This window comes from Trichosurus vulpecula, chromosome 5 (assembly GCF_011100635.1).
Source record: "Trichosurus vulpecula isolate mTriVul1 chromosome 5, mTriVul1.pri, whole genome shotgun sequence".
Lineage (NCBI taxonomy): Eukaryota > Metazoa > Chordata > Mammalia > Diprotodontia > Phalangeridae > Trichosurus > Trichosurus vulpecula.
In genome coordinates, this window is record NC_050577.1 from 278,281,296 (window position 1) to 278,300,701 (window position 19,406).

The window sequence follows — 19,406 nt, forward strand, 5'->3', positions numbered from 1 at the left end:
ATGTAGCACTCATACTCTTAGTCCCATTTTACAGACGAGGGAAGTGAGACTCAGGGAGGCTAAGAGAATGGTCAGTGGTCACCTAGATCTTAGGCAGCACAGCCAGGACTCAGTATTGACTGGATAGTTGAGATGAAGGGTAGCCCTGAACTCTCCCTCTAGACAAGAATTGACAGAGCCCAGGTTTAGTGGCAAGGGTTTAGCAGCAGCCATCCATAGGAAGCTGACCAGTCCCAGTTCTTCTGACCAGAGCAGACATTGATGAAACCTTCCCCAGGGCTCCTGGCTTTGCTGGACTCCCATAGACAAACAATGTTCTCTAGACCCAAACCCAACTAGGCGAGTCCCCAAGAACACACACCGACTAAGAGATCTGGACACGGGAGAGTGGGAGTCCAGCGCTTCAGGTGAGGATTTCCCTGGGTCACATGACCTGGGAACATCCTGTGACACCCAACAGTATTTCATATAACAGTAACTCACTTTGCTTAAAGCAGACACGAGTAGTCAGAATCAGGTCATTGGTGCCAGGGCCTCCAAGTGGCTGGTTTTCATAGGTTAGCTGCTTTCAGCATGCAGCGGTGTGGGATTCAGATTTAAAGTAGAAGAAGGCATCTGCCAGCGATAACTGCAGTTTGCTTTTCTTCCCCCGTCTCTGTACCTGGGCCTTTGTGCTTTCTCCACATTGTTATATTGGGCAGCCGTTTATATCACATGGCCTTGAGTGAGGGGCATGTTTTAATGGTCACATATAAATTGCTGGCCCAGTTACACAGTCCCTGTCTCCCAGGCTTTACTCCATTCCCTTGTTTAGCTTCTAGACCCTTCCCTACCTCACTTACGCTCATCTCACCAAAAACAGGATGTTCACCATGGCAACGGAACTCAGCAAACCTTCTACGAGGACCCCAGTGTGCTCTACATCTCTCTACATCGACATGATGATGGCAATTTCTTTCCAGGCAGTGGGGCTGTTGATGAGGTAACGTTTGGACCCCCTCCTTCTCCTCCCATCTATTGGCTTATCAATATTGACAAAAAGGAGGGGACACAGGATGATTCATCCTCCTATAGGCAGTCAGCTTCCTCGTCCTTAACCCTTATAATTCTTAGGACTCTAGGCCTCTCAGTAAGATGGAAGGATGAGAGTAAACTGATCAGGAAAGAGAAAAAGGGAGAAAATCCAAAGAAATGACTCCTTTCCCAGGGATTATCACCTCCCTTGGAGTAGAGACTGGCAGGATAGAGAACTACCCTGCTAGGGAGTTGGACTTGGGAAGGCTGTAGAGCCCTTTGGGCTGAGGCTTTCTAAGTAACAAGAAATTTCTATCTCTTGTGCCTGTGACTTCATAGGGTTTCCTAAGGTAGCAAGATATGTCAGTGACCCTGTTTCTTTAGAGCAGGGAGTTTGGGGCAGGGCCAGCCCAAGCAGTGCAGAGAAACATTGAAAAAAGATAAAAGAGGGGAAGAAGGAGGGATCAGTTTGGGGTAGGCTGTCCATGCTTTACATGTTTATACCTGGTCTTAGCCAAAACCCAGGTATGACCTTATCCCAGGCATGTTGAGCTTCCTTGGGTATAATAGTTGCCTTAAGTCTAATTCAACAAACATTTGTTTAAGTGCCTACTATATGCTAGTTGCGAGGGATATTAAGGCAGCTAGGTGGTATAGTAGTTAGAGTGCCAGGCTGGGAGTCAGGATGACCTGAGTTCAAATCCAGCCGCAGACACTTACTAGATGTGTGACTCTGGGAAAGTCCCTTTACCCTGTTTGCCTAAGTTCCCTCATCTGTAAAATGAACTGGAGAATGAAATGGTGACCCACTCCAGTATCTTTGCCAAGAAAACCCCAAATGACAAAGAGTCAGACACAATTGAAACTACTGAACAAGGGCTGCTAATGACAAAAATGAAACAGTTCTGCCTTGAAGCTATTCTAATTGGAAGATACAACATATGCACAAATATGTACAAGATAATTTGAGGTAGGAGAGAGTACAGATGTGGGGATTAGGAAGGGTTTGGATTAGGAGTTGGCATCTAAGCTAAACCTTGAAGGAAACTAGGTATTCTAAGAGGGATCAGTGAGGAGAGAATGTATTTCCAGCAGAGCCATGTCTGTCTGCAAAGACACAGAGGTGGGAAATTAAATGTTGAGTTCACGAAACAGCTAGTAATCCAGTTTGACTGCAATGTATCATATATGAAATGGAGTAATAGGAAATAAGTTTGGGAAGGTAAATGGAAACCAGACTATGAAGGGCTTCAAATTCAAGGTTAAGGACTTTGTATTTTTTAAGAGCCACTGAAGTTTTTTTGAGCAAGAGAGTGGCATGGTCAGATCTGTGTTTTAGATTTGTTATTTTAGCAGTTGTATGGAAGATGGATCACAGAAGACAGAGACAATGGACACCAGGTAGAAGATTATTGTAATAGTCCAGGCAAGACATGATGAGGGTAATAGTCATCTGAGTGGAGAGGAGACAGGTACAAGAGAGGTTGTACAGGCAGAAGAGGAAGAATCATTCAGTCTTGGCAACTGATTGGATATGGAGAGTGAGGGAAAGGAAGGAGCAAAAGATGATTCTGGGGTTGTGAAACTGGGTGGCTAACCTTAGATAAATTAGATAATGTTAAAGATTAGATTAGATAACATTAGAAATGGCTAAGTTTAAACAACAGGTGAAAGGAAGAAGAGATATATAGGACCACAGCTCAGGGGCATAGCAGGGTCAAGTGAAAGCTTTTGAAGCAGGGAGAAAACTTAGGAGGAAGGGTGCCAGTGGATAAGAAGGAACTGAAGGTAAGAGATGCATAAAAGGGGCAAGCTCTCAGAGAAGAATGGATTGGAGGGGATCAAAGGCACAAGTAATGTGGTTGGCCTTAGCAAAGAGAAGAACCACCTCTTCCTCAGACTAGAGCAAAGGAGGAGAGAGTGAGGTTTTTAAGGGTCAGGCAAGGAAGAAGGAGCCCACAGTGGAGTCCTTGATTTTTTTGGTAAAAGATGAGAAATGGCCATGGGGGTGGGGGTGGGGGGCGTAGAAAGAGACAATTTGGACATTATCAGTTGGCAGCTATTGGAAACTGAACATCTAACAGCACCACCATCTTTGGATCAGGGGCATTTTCTTTTGAGATGTGCCTGGGATCTCATTCCCTCTCTACCGTCTGATTCTAGTTCTTCAGATGTTTATCTGGACTGCTTGGGCTGCTCCCTCTCCAGTTTCATCACTCTAAGGAAACAGTGGCACTGAGTTATCTCCCTAATTTGGAGAGCTGTTTGAGGAGAAGGAACAGGCCTATGTCACTGGCACCTGCCACAACTTCATATAGAAATGTTCCACCTTTAGAAAACTCAGTATGCAAAAACCAGAATTCAAAAGTTGACAAATTGTCTGTTTCTGTCATCAGACTTTACTCTGTCACACAAAACAAATGACATAGACCCATAGAATGTTAGCACCAGGAGGGACCTTAGAGATCATCTAGTCTAATCTTCTCATTTTACATTTGAAGAAACTAGCCCAAATATGTGATTTTCCCAAAATCACACAGTAGCAGAGTCAGAACTCAACTCCAGATCATCAGACATCAAGTCCAATGTACTTGCAACCACACTTCATGTCATCCCTTCAGGATGGCTTTTTATTTTTTGCAACTGGGGTTAAGTGACATGCCCAGGGTCACACAGCAAGTGCCCGTTTCCATATTTGAACTCAGGTTCTCTTGATTCCAGGGCTGGTGCTGTATCCACTGCACCACCTAGCACTCCCCAGGATTTCTTTAAATCACAAGCTGCTGGCCCCAGTATAGTAAAGATGTGCAGTTTATCTGCCATTCTTCAGGAACAGGAGTATTTCATAAAGCAAGGCATAAAAGAAGGCAATATCAACAGAAGAACAAAAGTACACTCCAATCTCAACTACTATTTACTCTTCTGAGTCTCTACCAAATAGTTGACAAGTCAAAAATCATTTATTAAGTACCTATTACGTACCGGGCACTGGGGATACAAGAAAGGCAAGAAATAGTTGCTGCTCCCAAGGAGTTCACAGACTAATGATGCAGACACTATGCAAACAACTGTGTGCAAACTTGACAGATAGAGACTGGATACATTGGAGATAATATCAGAGGGAAAGCACTAAGATAACAGAGGACTAGGAAATATTTCTCCTAGAAGATGGGACTTTAACATAGACTTGAAGGGAATTAAGGAAGCCAGGAGGTGGAGATGAGGAAAGAGACAGTTCCAGGCATGGGGGACAGCTAGTGAAAATATTGAGTCAGGATATGCAATATCTTGTGTGAGGAAGAGGAAGGAGGCCAGTGTCATGGGACCGCAAAGTACATGGAAGGGATTTAAGTAAGAATACTAAAAAGATAGGAAGGGACCAGACTATGAAGGGCTTTAAAAAAATCAAACAGGATTTTATGTTCGATCCTGAAGGTAATAGGGAGTCAGTGGAATTTATCAAATGGGGTAGGGGTGGGGTGATCTAGTCAGACCTATGCTTTAGGAAGATGACTTTGGCAACTGATTGGAGGATGGACTGGAGTGTGGAGAGACTTGGGGCAGGGAGACTGGCCAGCAGGCTATCCCAACAGTACAGACATGAGGTGATGAGGGCCTGCAAGAGGGTAGTGGTGGTCTCCAGAGAGAAGAGGGCATATTAACAAGATATGTTAGGAAGGTAGAAATGACAGAAATTGGCAGCTGATGGGATATGAAGAGTGAGAGGAGTCAAAGATGGCACCGAGTTTGATATTTCCTTTCTTGAGGTGGTGGATGAGGGCATTGGTCCTTTGCTTAAAGAGGCTATAATTCAACATGAATTGCTTGGCAGGAGCTTAGACTGAAAACCGAGGGATCTGAGTTCTAGTCTCAAATCTTCCACTAATTAACCTTAGTTTTCTTCTCTAAATTAGATGGTCTCTCAAGTTCTTTCTAACACTGAGAGTCTCTGATCCCCCTTTGATTTCTCCTCCCTGTGTTGCAGGTGGGGGCCGGCAACGGAGAAGGCTTCAACATCAATGTTGCCTGGGCTGGAGGCCTTGACCCACCCATGGGAGACCCTGAATACCTGGCAGCCTTCAGGTCAGTATTCAGTGACAGGATTCCTGAAGGAGTTTGGGAAATAAAATAAGACAGGTTGAAACAGACGTTCTCTCTTACCTCTTCCTCCAACTGCTCCAGGTTAGACAGGCAATCAGCCATCTACTGAACAATCACTGTATAGAGACAACGGGTGGGCCAGAGGACGGAGTGCTAGACCTGGAGTCAGGAGGCCCAAATTCAAATTCTGCCTCAGATAATATGTGATCCTGAGCAGATCCTGAGCAACTCAGTTAACCTCTCACAGCCTCAGCTTCTCACATGGAAATTAAGAGCTATTTATTAGAGGTGGGTAGGGTTAGTCAGTGCCTGTGAAGAAAATGAGCTTTGAGGATTAATTTTATAGTCCCTTGATGGAAGTATAGGATATTTAAGACTGGAGAATTTAGTATATTGTAAAAGGCTCCAGGAATACCTAAATAAAAATAATATATATATATATATGTGTGTGTGTGTGTGTGTGTGTGTGTGTGTGTGAACACACACACACACACAAGAATAGGATAGGCCAGGCTTAGTGAAGGGAGAAAGAGAGATATATTTGGACAACCTGACAGTGGGAGAGAGGGAGGGAAAACATACCCTCAAAAGCTTTGGACTTTTTTCTCAGTTGGCAGAATCTAATATTGGTGTGAACTTCTCCATGCCGAGTCTAGGGATGATGGGTGCCAGTCCTGATTTTCTCAGGGCCCATGGTTCTGGTTCACTTGGGCCAAATTTAACCAGGTTCTAAGGCTCCAGGTTGCCCCTTGCTCCAGTTTTGTCCCTTTTGCACCCCAAGATCACCTTTCCCCAAATGGCCCCTGAGAATATGATGTGCTCCCACAGAACAGTTGTGATGCCTATCGCCCGAGAATTCTCTCCTGACCTGGTCCTGGTGTCAGCTGGGTTTGATGCTGCAGATGGCCATCCCCCACCTCTGGGAGGCTACCATGTCTCTGCCAAGTGTAAGAAGATTCTTAAGGGGTGACTGACTTCTAGACTGGAAAGAAGAGTTTCTGTTCATCTGGGACTGAAACATAAAAAGTGGGAGGTGGGAGAAGGGATATGACCTTAGTCAGCTTGTGCCTGTGAGGCAGGATGAATTTGTCAAACTCAAGGTTAGAGGAAATTTTAGGGTCAAACATCCCAGTGACCTGTTAACCAAGACCCATTCTCATCAATCCATCCTGTAGAACTATGAGCACTAGGCACTGCCCAAATCCCTAGGGATTCAGGCTACGATCTAGCAGTTAAAACAAGCCAGCAATAAAGCCATCTTCCAAGGATGTGTGTCCCAGGTTGAACTGGCAGCCCTTAGGAGACAGTCACAAGGTTGGGGGAGCCAGCTTGGCCCTGGGGAGCAGTCATAGATGGAAGACATCCTAGAACCAAAGAAATAGTCAAGCAGGAAGAGACAGGCAGAAGAAGCCTCTGCTTCCATTTCCCCATCCATTCCTATCCCAGGTTTTGGGTACATGACACAGCAACTGATGAGCTTGGCAGGAGGAGCAGTGGTTTTGGCCTTGGAGGGTGGCCATGATCTCACAGCCATTTGTGATGCCTCTGAAGCCTGTGTGACTGCCCTGCTAGGTAACAAGGTGAGACATCTCTGCACACCCAACTGGGGCAGAGGAGAAGATAGGTTCTTCTGGTAAAAAAACTGGGGATAACTAGAATCTGAAAGGGGACTGCATCTGTAGCCCAGGCCAAGGCCAGGAACCCAAGAGGCCCTAGGGATGGGGGAGGGTGAGGTATCTGGGCCCCGTAGGTGATTGTATGTACATTTCCTATAGGTGGATCCCCTCTCTGAGGAGAGCTGGAAACAGAAACCCAACCTAAATGCTATTCGATCCCTGGAAGCTGTGATCCGGGTACACAGTGAGTAAAAGGATGATAGGACGGCCCTCTAAGATGAAAGAGGGCATAAAATGAACCTTCCCACTCAGGGACCCATTCCATGGGAGCATTGCTAGGGCTGTAGGTAGTAGGCAACGGAACACAGTATAGGATTGCCCCAAGGCTGCCCAAAAATAATGGTGTGGTCTACTCATTCCCTCAGATTGGGACTAAGGGGAGGCTTTCCTATGCCCCTTGTGGCTAGTACTCCTACGCCAGTTAGCCAGAGCTTAGACCCGTTAACAGGAGTACTAGGTCCTGCCTAATTTGGCAATTGATGTATAAATGTTCCTGGGACTTCAAAAGTGTGTGGAATGTGTGGATTTGAGGAGTTAAGGACCAATCCACTTCCTCAACATATTTCTGAAATGTGTACTGTAGGTATTGAAGTCTACGAGCTGACCCATTGCTGCTTTTAGGGAGAGCCCTAGAAAAGGGTGGGGATAGGGCAACAGGGCAACCTTCTCAGTTGCAGTACATGTGGCTTTGGAAAAGCATATCTTGGACTGGTTTACCTAATGAGTCCCAGGCCTGAAGCAGGGCAAGGACACAAATCTTACAAAGCTGGAAAGGCTATGGGAGCCCCTTTGAATCCATTGGGCTGAACGGGCACAGCACTTCTGTGTTAAGAACTGATGCCTTCTCTGTTAACTTACACCTTTCCACATTGGCATTTGCTCTCCCATCAGCCCCTAAACCAATGCCCATGCTTTTATTTTTGTAGTTTCTTAGGTTTCCTTTCACTGCAAATCTTATCTGGGAGCTGGGAAGCAGTGCAAAATGGGTGCACATGTGGGGTTTAAGGGGAGGAAAGAAAGAGTGGCCTGAGGACTAGTTTATGTCAGTGTCTGAACTTACAGACCTTTTCTGCTGAATTCAAGACACACCCAGCCCCAGGGGGTGTTTCCATACTCATGATCAGAGTGCGTTGAATCAATCCTGAATCTTACTCAGCCTCTTATTTCAGGTAAGTATTGGGGTTCGATGCAGTGGTTGGCCTCCAGTCCAGATTCTTGGATCCCCTCGGTGGCAATGGCTGACACAGAAGAAGTGGAGACAGTGTCAGCATTGGCCTCGCTCTCTGTGGGCATCCTGGCAGAAAAGAGGTAACTCCCCTACTCTGTACCACCAAAGCCTCTTTAGTCCGGACTTTGGAATTCTCTGTATTATTCACAGCCCTCCAGCCTTCTCTCTCGAGTACACCTAGACCCTATCAGTCCTAACCTTTCCTAGCTTTTCTCTTTCTGTTCCCAGTGCCTAACCCAGAGATGGCAGGGTCTGTCACTCACCTCAGCCTTCCCTCTGAGTTCACCAACTTCTGCCTCTTCTCCCTCCCAAACCAGGCCCTCAGAGCAGCTGATGGAGGAAGAAGAGGAGCCTATGAATCTCTAAGGCTTCAGGACAAATCAATCCACCATCCACTCCTGCCCTTCAGACCTATATCTTCTAATCAGTGGCCACCGTGTCTAGTCCTTGAGGCTTCAGATTCTAAGGGTCCTGGTCTGATACCTGCCAGCCCTGCTCCTCCCTTGACAGTCACCCCAGAGAACTTGGGAGGATCCCCAATCCCTAGGGAGGGGACAGGGAAAAGTCTCCAGAAAGGAACTGAGAGAGATAAGGGAGTGGTGCTCAGCCACTGCCCCACCCCTGGAGCATGGCCTACTAGGACCTCTGGCCCACAGGAGGAGACCACTTTTCTCCAGGAGTCTGACAAGAGGCTTGGTTCCCATGTCTCAACACACCCCTAAACCACTGTCCCACCCCAGGGGCCCCAGCCCTTTTCCCACACAACCTGAAGGTCTGTATGGAAATGTGAAATCTCAAACCTTGTTGAGCTCGAGAGAGCCGCCTCCTCCCTGTGCATGATTAGATATCCTGTCATCTCTCTCTTCCCCTTCTCTACCCCGAACTTACTGGGCTTTCAGGGATGCCCTTGCCAGGCACTAGGATATAGCACAATCTGGTAAGAGTTGCTAGTTAGACAATTCTCCACCCCACCTCCATCTTCGGTGCCTGCACTGTGTATGCCTTGATTCAACCATCTCAGTATCCTGGGGAGTGAGCAAGTTGTCCCTCCCTCACCCCGTTGCTCCCCCAAGCAGATGGTGCCAACTCCCTTATCTTCTCTCTGGGATACAACATAGCTTAGAGGGAGCCTTAGCTTTCCCATCTTAAGGCTTGCATTCCCCATCCCCACATACAACTGCCTTAGCTAAGGGAAGGAGGTGAGGTAAAGATGTGGGCCAGTGAGAAGGGCTGCTCCTGGGGACATCAGCACAGGGGCTTCCTAGCTCCAGCTTGGGGCCAGAAGTATTTGTGTGTGTGCGCATGTATGTCTCCTCCACAAAACTCCTGTGTATGTGCATGTTTTTGTTTAAGAAAAAAGAAAAAGAAAAATCTGAATAAATGTTTATTTGCTTTAAAACTGCATAAGACAAGGACCTCCTAGTGGTGAACTGGCGTAAGTGTGTGCACATGATATGCACGTAAGCGTGCACATTCTCACAAGTGTGAATACGTTCATGGGAGTAGAGGTCTAGGTCAGACAACATACAAGAGGAGAGAGAATGTGGAGATGTGGCAGGTCTTGCCCTTGTTCTTCATTCATACTTGCCTTTCTGGAAATACCCAAGCTGGTTCCAGTCTTTGCTTAGCCAGTACCACCCTTGCACTCCCACTCTCCCCCAATCTGTGGATGCCAGCGCCAGCCCATCTTCCTGAAAGGAGTCCTGTCAGCTCTTTTGGACCCACAGCTGAAAGGTATCTTCACCTAGCTCCTTCATTTTACAGGTGAGGAAACAGGAGCCCAGAAGTTAAATGACTTTCCCAGTGTCACACAGGTAGTAAGTGGCAGAGCCAGGCTGTGAACCCAGAACCTCTATTTCCAAAAACCAACATTTGGTCCACTGTGCTAGAGAAAGGTGAACTCTCCGTAGTCTAGAGACATTAGCACTTTCTCCCTGTATCTTGTACACGTTTAACCAGACATTCCATATACAGGGTGCAGTGTTGGGGGGGGCTGATTATTTATGTGCTTACTCTGTGCCTGAAGTACAAAGAAAAAACTGGTAAGGCAGCAGCTCTTGGAGCTCATTGCACTAAGTAAAGAAATTAAATGCTGCCAGTCACCATGGGCTAGGCCCTGTGGGGGGACAGTAAGTGACAAAGTCAGTTCCGGCGCGTAGCGTTCCTAACTGCACGTAACCCTGCTGGGGAGGGATGAGACCCTTCCTATACCCCAGGTGCTAAAAAGCCCTGGTTTTCTTCCTTTCCCCTTCTTCTTCTGGCCCCGGCTACCTGGGTCCTAATAAGAATATATTAAACTTTAATAATATATTAAGTCTAGAATAAAGTATGGTGAGAATAATGTGTATTATCATATAACACAGGCAGGTCCATGGAACAGCGGGTAAAGTGCTAGGCCTGGAGTCAGGAAGACCTGAGTTATAATCCAGCCTGCCACACGCACTAGCTGGGTGACCCTGGGCGAGTCACTTAACCTGTCTGACTCAGTTTCCTCGTCTGTAAAATGATAATAGCAGCATCAACCTCACAGAATTGTTGGGAGGATCAAACGAGACACTATTTGTAAAGTGCTTAATAAATGCTCATTCCCTTCCCCTTCTACTAATAACTGGCATTTATATGGCATTTTAAGGTTTGCAAAGTACTTTACAAATACTATCTCATTTTATTCTCACAGCGGGCCTGAGAGGAGGGTGGTGGCATTATCCCCATTTTACACGAGGACAAAGTTAGGTTCCGCAGTCACCCGGCTGGGTGTATGAAGCAGAATTCGTACTCGGCTCTTCTGGCTCCAGATCTAATCCTCTATTCACTTTATGCCCAAAGTCGTAAATCTCCTTGCCTCACTTTCTCTCTGCTTGGCGCCAGATAAAGACCCAGTGACTCCCGTTCCTTCATCCTTGGGGGGCAGGCAGCTGGCAGTGCCCTTTGGAGCTCTCCCACACACAGGTGACACCCAGAGGCCAGTCAGTGATAAAGCAGCCATTTGCTGTATTTTTGTTAAAGTGACAGCGACACGGAAATATAACTGAGGTTGGGGTGGGCCCCAGAACTAGTGCGAGGAGCAGGGAGGAGAGAGCTCAAAACTGAAGCATGCACAATGCCCGTACGACATAAAAATGCAACAGCGAGCCCTCGGAGCTTCGTGAGGGTCCCTGGGGCAGGGCATAGCATTAGGAAGCAGGGAAAAAAGACAAACGCTCTGGGGGAAGGAAAGAAAGCAGGGGGCCTGCGGTAGGCCAGGGGCAGAATTCCAACTTAGAGGTTTAGCCCCAGTGCAGCGTCCAAAGCCGCCTCTCTCTCCTGCAACACTGTGCACCTCCCCTGCCCCAACTTCAACCCCAGGACAGTGGCCTAGGTAGGACTGGATGGGGAACAGATGACGGGGTAGAGTGAATGTGCACATGTGAGGTGACCTGGAAGAAACATCCCTCCCAGCCTGAGCTATTTTGCAATCTTCCCAAATCTCTTTTAGGGGCATGTGCCTCTAGCATTTGCCAGTACATCTGTGCCCGATTCAGGTTTCTCAAGAGAGCACTGCTCTGGGCTGCAGGATTACTGCCTAACCCCAGGGTCCCTAAAGAGGGGGAAACCCTATGGGAGGCTAAAAGGAGGGAAACAGTCCTTTTCTCCACTCCCCAAGACACAGGGAAAGAATAAAGCCAAATGCAGGCTCCTCTTGGGGACAGGGAATGAGGGAAACTGGGAAGTCTCTCAGGACCCCCCATAGTTTCATTGACAAAATCTTCGTCAGGCCCAACCTGCCCTTATAAAAAAGTAACAGGAAAGGACCTTTTCAATCTTGGTGATAGAAGCAGCCTAAATTAACCCTCTCTCCACCCATCTCCTGGCCCTACCAATAAAAATGTTTTCCTAAGCCACTGTTTTGCCTCCAACACAAGTCCACAGCCTTCTTCTAACCCTGTTGCTTCATACCCCACTTAAAAAGGGCTTACCTTATGATAAGAAAATAGATCCATATGAAAAAGTACAAAGCATTCCCTCCCTAGACAGGCCAGGAAGCAGGGTGGCAAGGCCTTTCCCCCACCAGGGACCTCAGAAAAGAAATAAGGCTCACATGAGGAAAAGTATCTTAGGAGACCCTCACCCTTGCCCCTCCCCTCCAACCACCACCACCAGCATATCCTCTGCCATGGTTCCTGAGCCCCACAACAGGAGGAGCATAGAACTAACAACTCCAATTCTCAGAGGTTGAGTCCAGTCATTAAGAACCACCCCACTGGGGAGGCTAAGTAGTCAAGGTCAGAAGTCACTAAGGATGCTGATGTCAGCAAAGTCGGCTCGGTAGCGGTGGGCATATATGCTGAGTAAGAAGGCCCATTTGAAGGAGATGAAGCTCCACACACAGGAAAGGTAGTAGCTCGTGGGATCTGTCAAGCCTGCAGGAAGCAAGGAAAGGATGGTTATGAAAGACGCAAAGATGACCTGTCTGATAATGCTACCTTGTCTGCCAACACTCAAAAAGAGGGAAGCCACTATATACAGGGCAAAACACAACCCCTCCCCAGATCCTGTTGCATGATGCTCTTTATGTCTTGGAACCAACCCAACAGGAAGACCCAAATCTGATGAGTATTTTCTGGTCCAGACAAACAGGGTAGGGATAAAGTATGACAGAGAGGCTGGGGTAGTAAAGATGAGCAGGGCTTCTGGAGGATGGATCTGAGACTGGCCAGTTATAGCTCTTAATCCTTAAGTCTGGGGTTACCATGCTTGAGTCACTCTACCTTATATATATCACAAACCTTGTTTTCTAGCACTGGATTGCATCAAGGGAACAAACCCATGTGTTACAAACCTAAAGCAGCACATAAGTGTGCATTATTATACTACAGAACAACCACACCCCAATAATCTCAGGAGAGTGGAATGTGTTCTAGGCTCATGACAAACTTGTCAGTTCTCTTAATTTAGTTTTTACCTGGCCAATGGGCACCACAGACACTACTACTGCTTGACACATGGCTTGTCTTGAGTCTGGCCTTATAGTATTCCTCCTGTTTGACCTCTCCCCTATACCCATTTCAGTCCAGCTGAGTACCCTCCCGGACTCCAGGCCCTCACCGTGATGCCTAGTGATGGCCAGGACAAGGAAGGTGCAGAATGCGGTGATGGAGACAGTGGAGAAGAAGATGCCCACAAGGAGGAAGCATCGAAGGCCCTTGAGCCAGGTGCGCCAGTAATCCTGTATGTACATCACATGTGTCGTCAGAGTCCAGAGCGCCAGAACACCTGGAGAAGGGGCACAGTGTCAGCCTGGCACTCCTTACAGGAAGCTGAAGACCATAGATCCACAGGTAGCCCTGTATGGGCAGGAGGGATTCTTGAAGAGGGGCAGTAGCCAAGCCAATTCCCACTACCTGAAGTGGCAGGAGACAAGCCTCTCTAGCCTCACCATCTCTAAAAAAGGAAAGCCCTGGAGATTAAGCTGATTAGGAGACCCAGTGGCTATGTGGCTAAGCGCTTCTCTCTTTTCTGCCCTAGTTCCCCTAGGACCTCACACCTTTTTCCTTTTCTTTTCTAAGCCCTTCCCTGTTCTCTTCCCTTCAGGTACCTCTACCAATGCTTTATTCCTAAACAAGAAAACTACTACTAATACCAGTACCTACTCCTCTAGGGGCCTCACTACTGACCATCATAACACTTGTGAGACAGAAACCAGAAGTCCCTGCTCCCTCTAAGAGCCCACTCCTCAGCTCTCTCTCTCTCTCTCTTTCCCTCCCTCCTTCCCTTCCTCCCTTCCTCCCTCCTTCTCATTTCATGGGAAGCTTTCACTAAATTTCCTGACTTCGTCTGGCCAAATAAGCCTCTCTCAAAGATTAGAAGAGACAGGTCTGAATAGTTCAGGCCACATATCTTACAGGACTCCTCTTCAATACTTGATGGAGGAACTCTTAGAGAGAGACCCCACGGATTAGAATTTGGGAAAGAAAGATGGGCCCATGCCCACACACACTGCCACCACCTTTCTTTGAACCTATCCTTCAGAGCCCGGAGAGGCATTTTCCCTAGGATGACAGTAGCCACCAGGCCAACACAACAGGATCATTCTGTGCCAGGCAGTGCCAGTTGCTTAGCAACAATACTATGAATGTGATAAAGGCCCTAGGGTTCTGTAGCCATCAAAGACACGAAGAAAGAAAAATGTATACAATAAGTACAACATTGTAAAGAAAAAACAGCTGTGAAAGACTTAAGAATTCTGATCAATTCCATGACCAATCTTGACTAGAGGTGCTGAATGAGACATGCATTTCCACAGAAAACCAAGGGGTGAATGTGTTACAAGGGAAGGCTTTTATTTTCTTTTGTGTTGGGAGGTGGTAGAAAGAGTGGAATAGGAGTGAGAATGACACTAACAAAAAAGAAAAGTCAGTGAATCATTAAAAAAACAAATATGAGAAAACAGAAGGAAGCTCAGAAGGAGACAAACAAGCAGTGGTGCTGAAATTACTATGTTAAACTTGAACTATACCAAACAACAAACCACACATAATTTTTTTAAATTTACATAGCAGAAGTTTCACATACAATCTATGTTTTTTGTTTTTCTTTGTATAGTGAAATGTTCATGGTTGTTGACATTTGCTCATAATAAAAAATAATTTTAAAATACAGAAGAAAAGAGGGCAGGCCAGCTGCAAGCACTTGGCAGAGCTACAGATTCCCACAGAGTTTCAGTACCTTTAGAGAGGGACGTTTCACACCAGAGGAAGAGCTCTAGTCACTAGGCCAGTCAGTAGCCAACGTCACAAATAAGTACCTATCTACTGCCCGAAAGAAGCACTAGATGCAGATAAGGCCTGGGAAGAGGACCTAAAAGTGTTATAACTGAAACTTGGACTAGACTCAGGCCTGGCATTTCTCTACCAGCCATCAACACTGCTTCATGAAAAGAACATTATTCAGGTTTCAATGGACTGCCGGCCGTATCAGGGATATTCTCTTTCTTGGTCAGAAGGGATTCACAAAGGACGTGATTCCAAAGGTGGAATCCAGTCAGCAACTCCAAATTTTCTAGCAGAAGCTAAAGAGCCTGGGAGGACATGAGAGCTGCTCTCCTGTGACTCAGCATTTTTTTTGGAAGTAGAAACTGCTAAGTAAGGGACTAATGGAGATGCTGACCATGGAGTTCATGGGACATAGACTCACATAATGAAGGGGGAAAGAGGAAAGAAGATGACACCCACCTCCTCTGCAGCTTTCCCAACACTCATTTCTTAAAGGGGCAGTGGGGAAGTATAAAAGAGGCAAGAAGTCAACATTAAAAGAGACAGAAGCCATCAGTATCACCCCCTTCCAAAATGCTCCACTTCACCTGAGTGAGGAAACTTCCATAGGAGCCCCTACTGCATCATAGGTAAAAATCCCCATCCTAGGCGTATACATATATATAGAAAAGCTGTTGGGCATAAGGGAAAACACGGTGACTCTTGTCAAAGTCTTGTCAAACTCCTCAAGACAAAAGAAGGTTGACAAATGGGAAACATGAGTTAGCACACATATGATTCAATACAGATCTGACTCATCAGAAAAAATGTATATATGGGCATCAAAACAGAACCCCAACAGCAAACTTGGCACATCATATTCTACCAGAACAACTGCCCTCCAGTGACCCTGGTGGGGAAGATGTGGCCCAGAGTCACATGGTACTGCCAACTCCAGCCCCCAATACAGTAGATCCAAAGGATCTACCAAGTAAATTTTTATTCTTTTTTTTAATGTTAGAATGACAACTTGGTATTTTTTTTTCTTTATAAACAAAGTCATATTTCAGTATGTTTTCTGCCTAGAGATCTGAAGCAGGCCCCCAAAACGGGCCCTGGCCCTTCACCCTTTCTGGTCAGTGCTAACCCAGCTCAGGAGCTGACTTCTTCCGCTACTATGCTGTCTGGCATGACTCCCTCATTGCTCTCTGGTATCGTGCCCAGACAGCTTCACGTGCCAGCACCACTGGACATCTGCCCCTGAGGAGGGAGGAGAAAAAAAGCAGGAGGTTCTCTCCTATGACTCAGCATCTTGTAGACAAGTGGTCAGAAGCCATATGATCTCAAGTCAAGGGGCTAGCTATGTGATCTCTTTTGTTCAAAAGATGACCCAGAGGTTACCCTCATCCTTCAGGCTCTAATATCTAGGAGGCAAAGAGGGATAATGGGATGCAAATACTGTTAAGAAGCAGCTTCTCCCAGTGTCCAACTGCAGGTCACTAGATAAACTTGCAAACACCTATAACATTAAGGTGGATTTTACAGTCCCAAGGACTTATCTCCTGGGAGAGTCAAAGCATTTAGACCCAGGGCCTCACTTCTGCCTTTTACGACTTGGGCACAAGGTACAGACTAGAGGCTCTTTTCTGCAGATATTAAGATATTAAAATTTTCAGAATGTGGGCATTAGAATTATATCATAAGGAGCCTCAGACATCCAGTCCAATTCTTTCATTTTAAAAATGAAAAATCTAAGGCCTAGAGAAGTTAAGTGACTTGCTTAAGGTCTTTCAGCTAAATGGATTTTAGCTCCTTGTCCATCAGGCCCTTTTTAAAGGGATGAGGCGGATATACTAAGAGATCTTGCTCTATTGCTAGAGACTGGTTTGGGTCCCTTAGATCTCATCACCCAACAGTTGATTCTCCTTTGCAACTCTTTTGGATCAAGTTGCAGGTCCCATGGAGGGGCAAAGGGGAAAAGTTCAGAGCACACTTTCCATTAGATTGACATTCAAGCAGAGTAGCTGAGTATTTATAATCAAGGTTATCATAGGACCTTTTATAGGACCTATTACAGGACCTTTACATTTTTTCTTTGTTCAAAGGGGCTTCCCATAGATAATCTTATTTTATCTTCTGCTAAGATAAAGTGCTGGGCGCTGAGCTCCTTTTAGGGATGAGGAAACAGACAGAATGAGGCCAACATCACACATTAAGTTGGGGATCCGTGGGGCCTCCCAATTTTCTCACCACACCCCGTACCCCTTTTCTTTGCACAGGGATCCACCTCAATAAGCAAGGTCACCAGAGCTGACCTGAGCTCCTCAGGGAGGGCAGCACCGTGGTAGCCTTGGGCCCAAGGAAGGGTACCTTACCAGACTCTTGGGCAATACTGAACTGACAACCCGCAAGGCCCGGGCTGCAGGTGGGCATTTCTAAATCCAGAAAGAACTTGCTTAATTCCCTCCTCCCCGCGGCACCATCCCCAGGAGAGGCCCCACTTTGACAGTTTCCCGTCACTGCCTCTTCGGCGGCCCTAGGCCCCAAGGGAAGAACAGCAGTTGCACCGGTGCATAGGCAGAACCTGCACAGGATACACAAAGGCCAGGTGAGTAAGAGGGGCCAGGGGCCTCGCCACTTCGGGTCGACCTCGGGTTCCCCGGTCAGCTGAGAGCACCTGCGAAGGCGAAGCCCACCACGGAGGCGGACGTGGGATGGGGTGGCTGCCAAGGCCAGCACAGGGCGGGTCCGGCTCATCCGAGCGCAGGACCGGGCAGAAGAGCGAGATCCCGAGGGTCAGGGGAGAGCCAGGGCAGCAGCTATGCAGATGTATGCAAATGACCCTCCCATGATGCCCCAAGGGTCCCGGGTGCCTCAGAGGTGCGGAGGAAGATGACCTCCATCCTGCCTCGAGGACGGGAGGAGGAGGGTTTCCGTCCTGGCACAGAGGGCTGGGGCGAGCGAAGAGCTTCAGGCCGAGCGCGCGTCCCCATCACCCACCCACCGACCGGCCCGCCCGCCGGCCCCACCGGGTACCTGCGAGGCCCCCCATAGCGGCGGTCCCGGGTTGGGGGAAAACGAAGGTCCAGACGAGGAAGGCAGAGAGACCCATCACGCAGCCCACCGCCGCGTAGGCGGTGCGGATACCGAGCTGCAGCCGGGACGGGGCCATGGAGGCTGTTGCGGAGAACCGGCGGAGGCACCCCGGCGCGGGAAGAAGGCAGCCAAGCTGCGAAGCCTCAGGTGCCGAGCTGGGCGGGGAGCTACACCCGGCGGTCACGCTGGCCCCGAGGCTCCGCCTCCTCCCGCGCGGTCGCCGCCGCCGCCGCCGCCGCCGCCCCACCCCCATCCTTATCCCGGTCCGCAGGCTCTGGCGGAGTAGCGTTGGCCCCGGCCGCCCGCTGCAACAGCGCCCTCGCTGGTCGGAGGCCGCGCGGCAGCCCCGGGCTTTTCCTCAGCGGCGCCCTCCCGGGGCCCCAGATCAAGCCCAAGTCTCCGGGGTCCTGGTTTTCAGGAACTGAAAGACTGTGCAAAGTAATGGGCACTAAGTAAAATAACCGATTTTATTAACTACACAGTACACTTTAAAACCATTCACATCCATAAGGGGAAAAAAAACCAACTTGAATATGCCATAGCTTGTTTTTACAAAATTTGGGGCTGAGCTCACTCAATTCTGACATATATTCTTTAGTTCTTCATTAGAAACCCATATATTCCGTTCAATTTTTATTTTTCAATTTACAAGCATTTGTTTTCTCAGGAAGAGGGAGGAAAAAAATCCTCACAACAAATTGATGGGGTGCAGTCTCTGGGAACCCCCCTGAACTCTCCTTGAATCTTCCCACTAGAGCTGGACTTTGCCTGCGGCCGTAAGCCTTTCCTTATTTCTAGGCCCAAATCTCTCCCTAGCCTAGCCCTCTATTGTCCAGCTGCTTCTCACCCTTGATCCCATAAAAATCCTATTCTCTTGTTTCCTGGAGTCTTGACCTCTAGTCACCCCAGTCCCACCAAGATCCTCCTTATGAAGGGGGACAGTCTCTGGGAACCCCCTTGAACTCTCCTTGAATCTTTCTACTTGATCTGGCCTTCACCTGCGGCCATAAGCCTTCCCTTATCGCTAGACCCAACTCTCTGTTTTTCCTTAAACTAGCCTAATCCACTATTGTCTGTTATCTCCAGGTGGCCTTCAGCTATTTCCCACCCTTAATCTCACTCTTGGAATCTCGACCTTTAGTCACCCCAGGCCCATTAAGATCCTCCTTAGATTCCTCCTCAGGACCCTCCCTAAACCCCTCCTCTAGTCACCCCAGACTACTTGACCACCGCCAAATTCCTTCTACAATCTTTCTGTATCTAAATCTCATCTTGCTCCCATGAAGGTGCTCAGATTCAATCTAGCTCAGCTCAGATTAATCTGGACCCCTGGCATTAGCTTCACAAATGCTCAAGCTCCCTAAGAGCTGACCCAGTATGGCAAATCTTTAATAAACTTTGTTTTTCTTTGGCTGAGATGACTTGAGTCAAATTTATTTGGCAGGACTCCAGTGTTGGTATTTTGGTTCTCGAGCACCCTTAAAAACATATGGTTTTCTAATCTCATCATTTTCTTTAACTTCATCATTATCACATTAGATATTAAGTGTAAATTTGACC

General features: G+C 47.5%; 2 protein-coding genes across 2 annotated transcripts in view; one reads left to right on the plus strand and one right to left on the minus strand.

Annotated features, from left to right (window-relative positions):
* Positions 1-9,424, plus strand: part of HDAC7 (histone deacetylase 7) — a 49,414-nt gene extending 39,990 nt beyond the window's left edge. The window contains exons 20-26 of the mRNA XM_036759034.1: positions 863-982; positions 5,000-5,097; positions 5,944-6,062; positions 6,562-6,695; positions 6,891-6,975; positions 7,961-8,099; positions 8,337-9,424. Of these exons, the coding sequence (XP_036614929.1) occupies positions 863-982; positions 5,000-5,097; positions 5,944-6,062; positions 6,562-6,695; positions 6,891-6,975; positions 7,961-8,099; positions 8,337-8,385 (744 nt within the window). The 3' untranslated portion in view covers positions 8,386-9,424. The remainder of the gene's footprint in view (positions 1-862; positions 983-4,999; positions 5,098-5,943; positions 6,063-6,561; positions 6,696-6,890; positions 6,976-7,960; positions 8,100-8,336) is intronic.
* SLC48A1 (solute carrier family 48 member 1) lies at positions 9,391-18,102 on the minus strand. The gene is made up of 3 exons (XM_036759035.1): positions 17,787-18,102; positions 13,105-13,272; positions 9,391-12,419 (listed from the first exon to the last, which is right to left on the minus strand). The coding sequence occupies exons 1-3, from the start codon at positions 18,097-18,099 to the stop codon at positions 12,283-12,285; spliced, it is 618 nt and encodes a 205-aa protein (XP_036614930.1). The 5' UTR covers positions 18,100-18,102; the 3' UTR covers positions 9,391-12,282.
* Between the last annotated feature and the right edge of the window lie 1,304 nt (positions 18,103-19,406).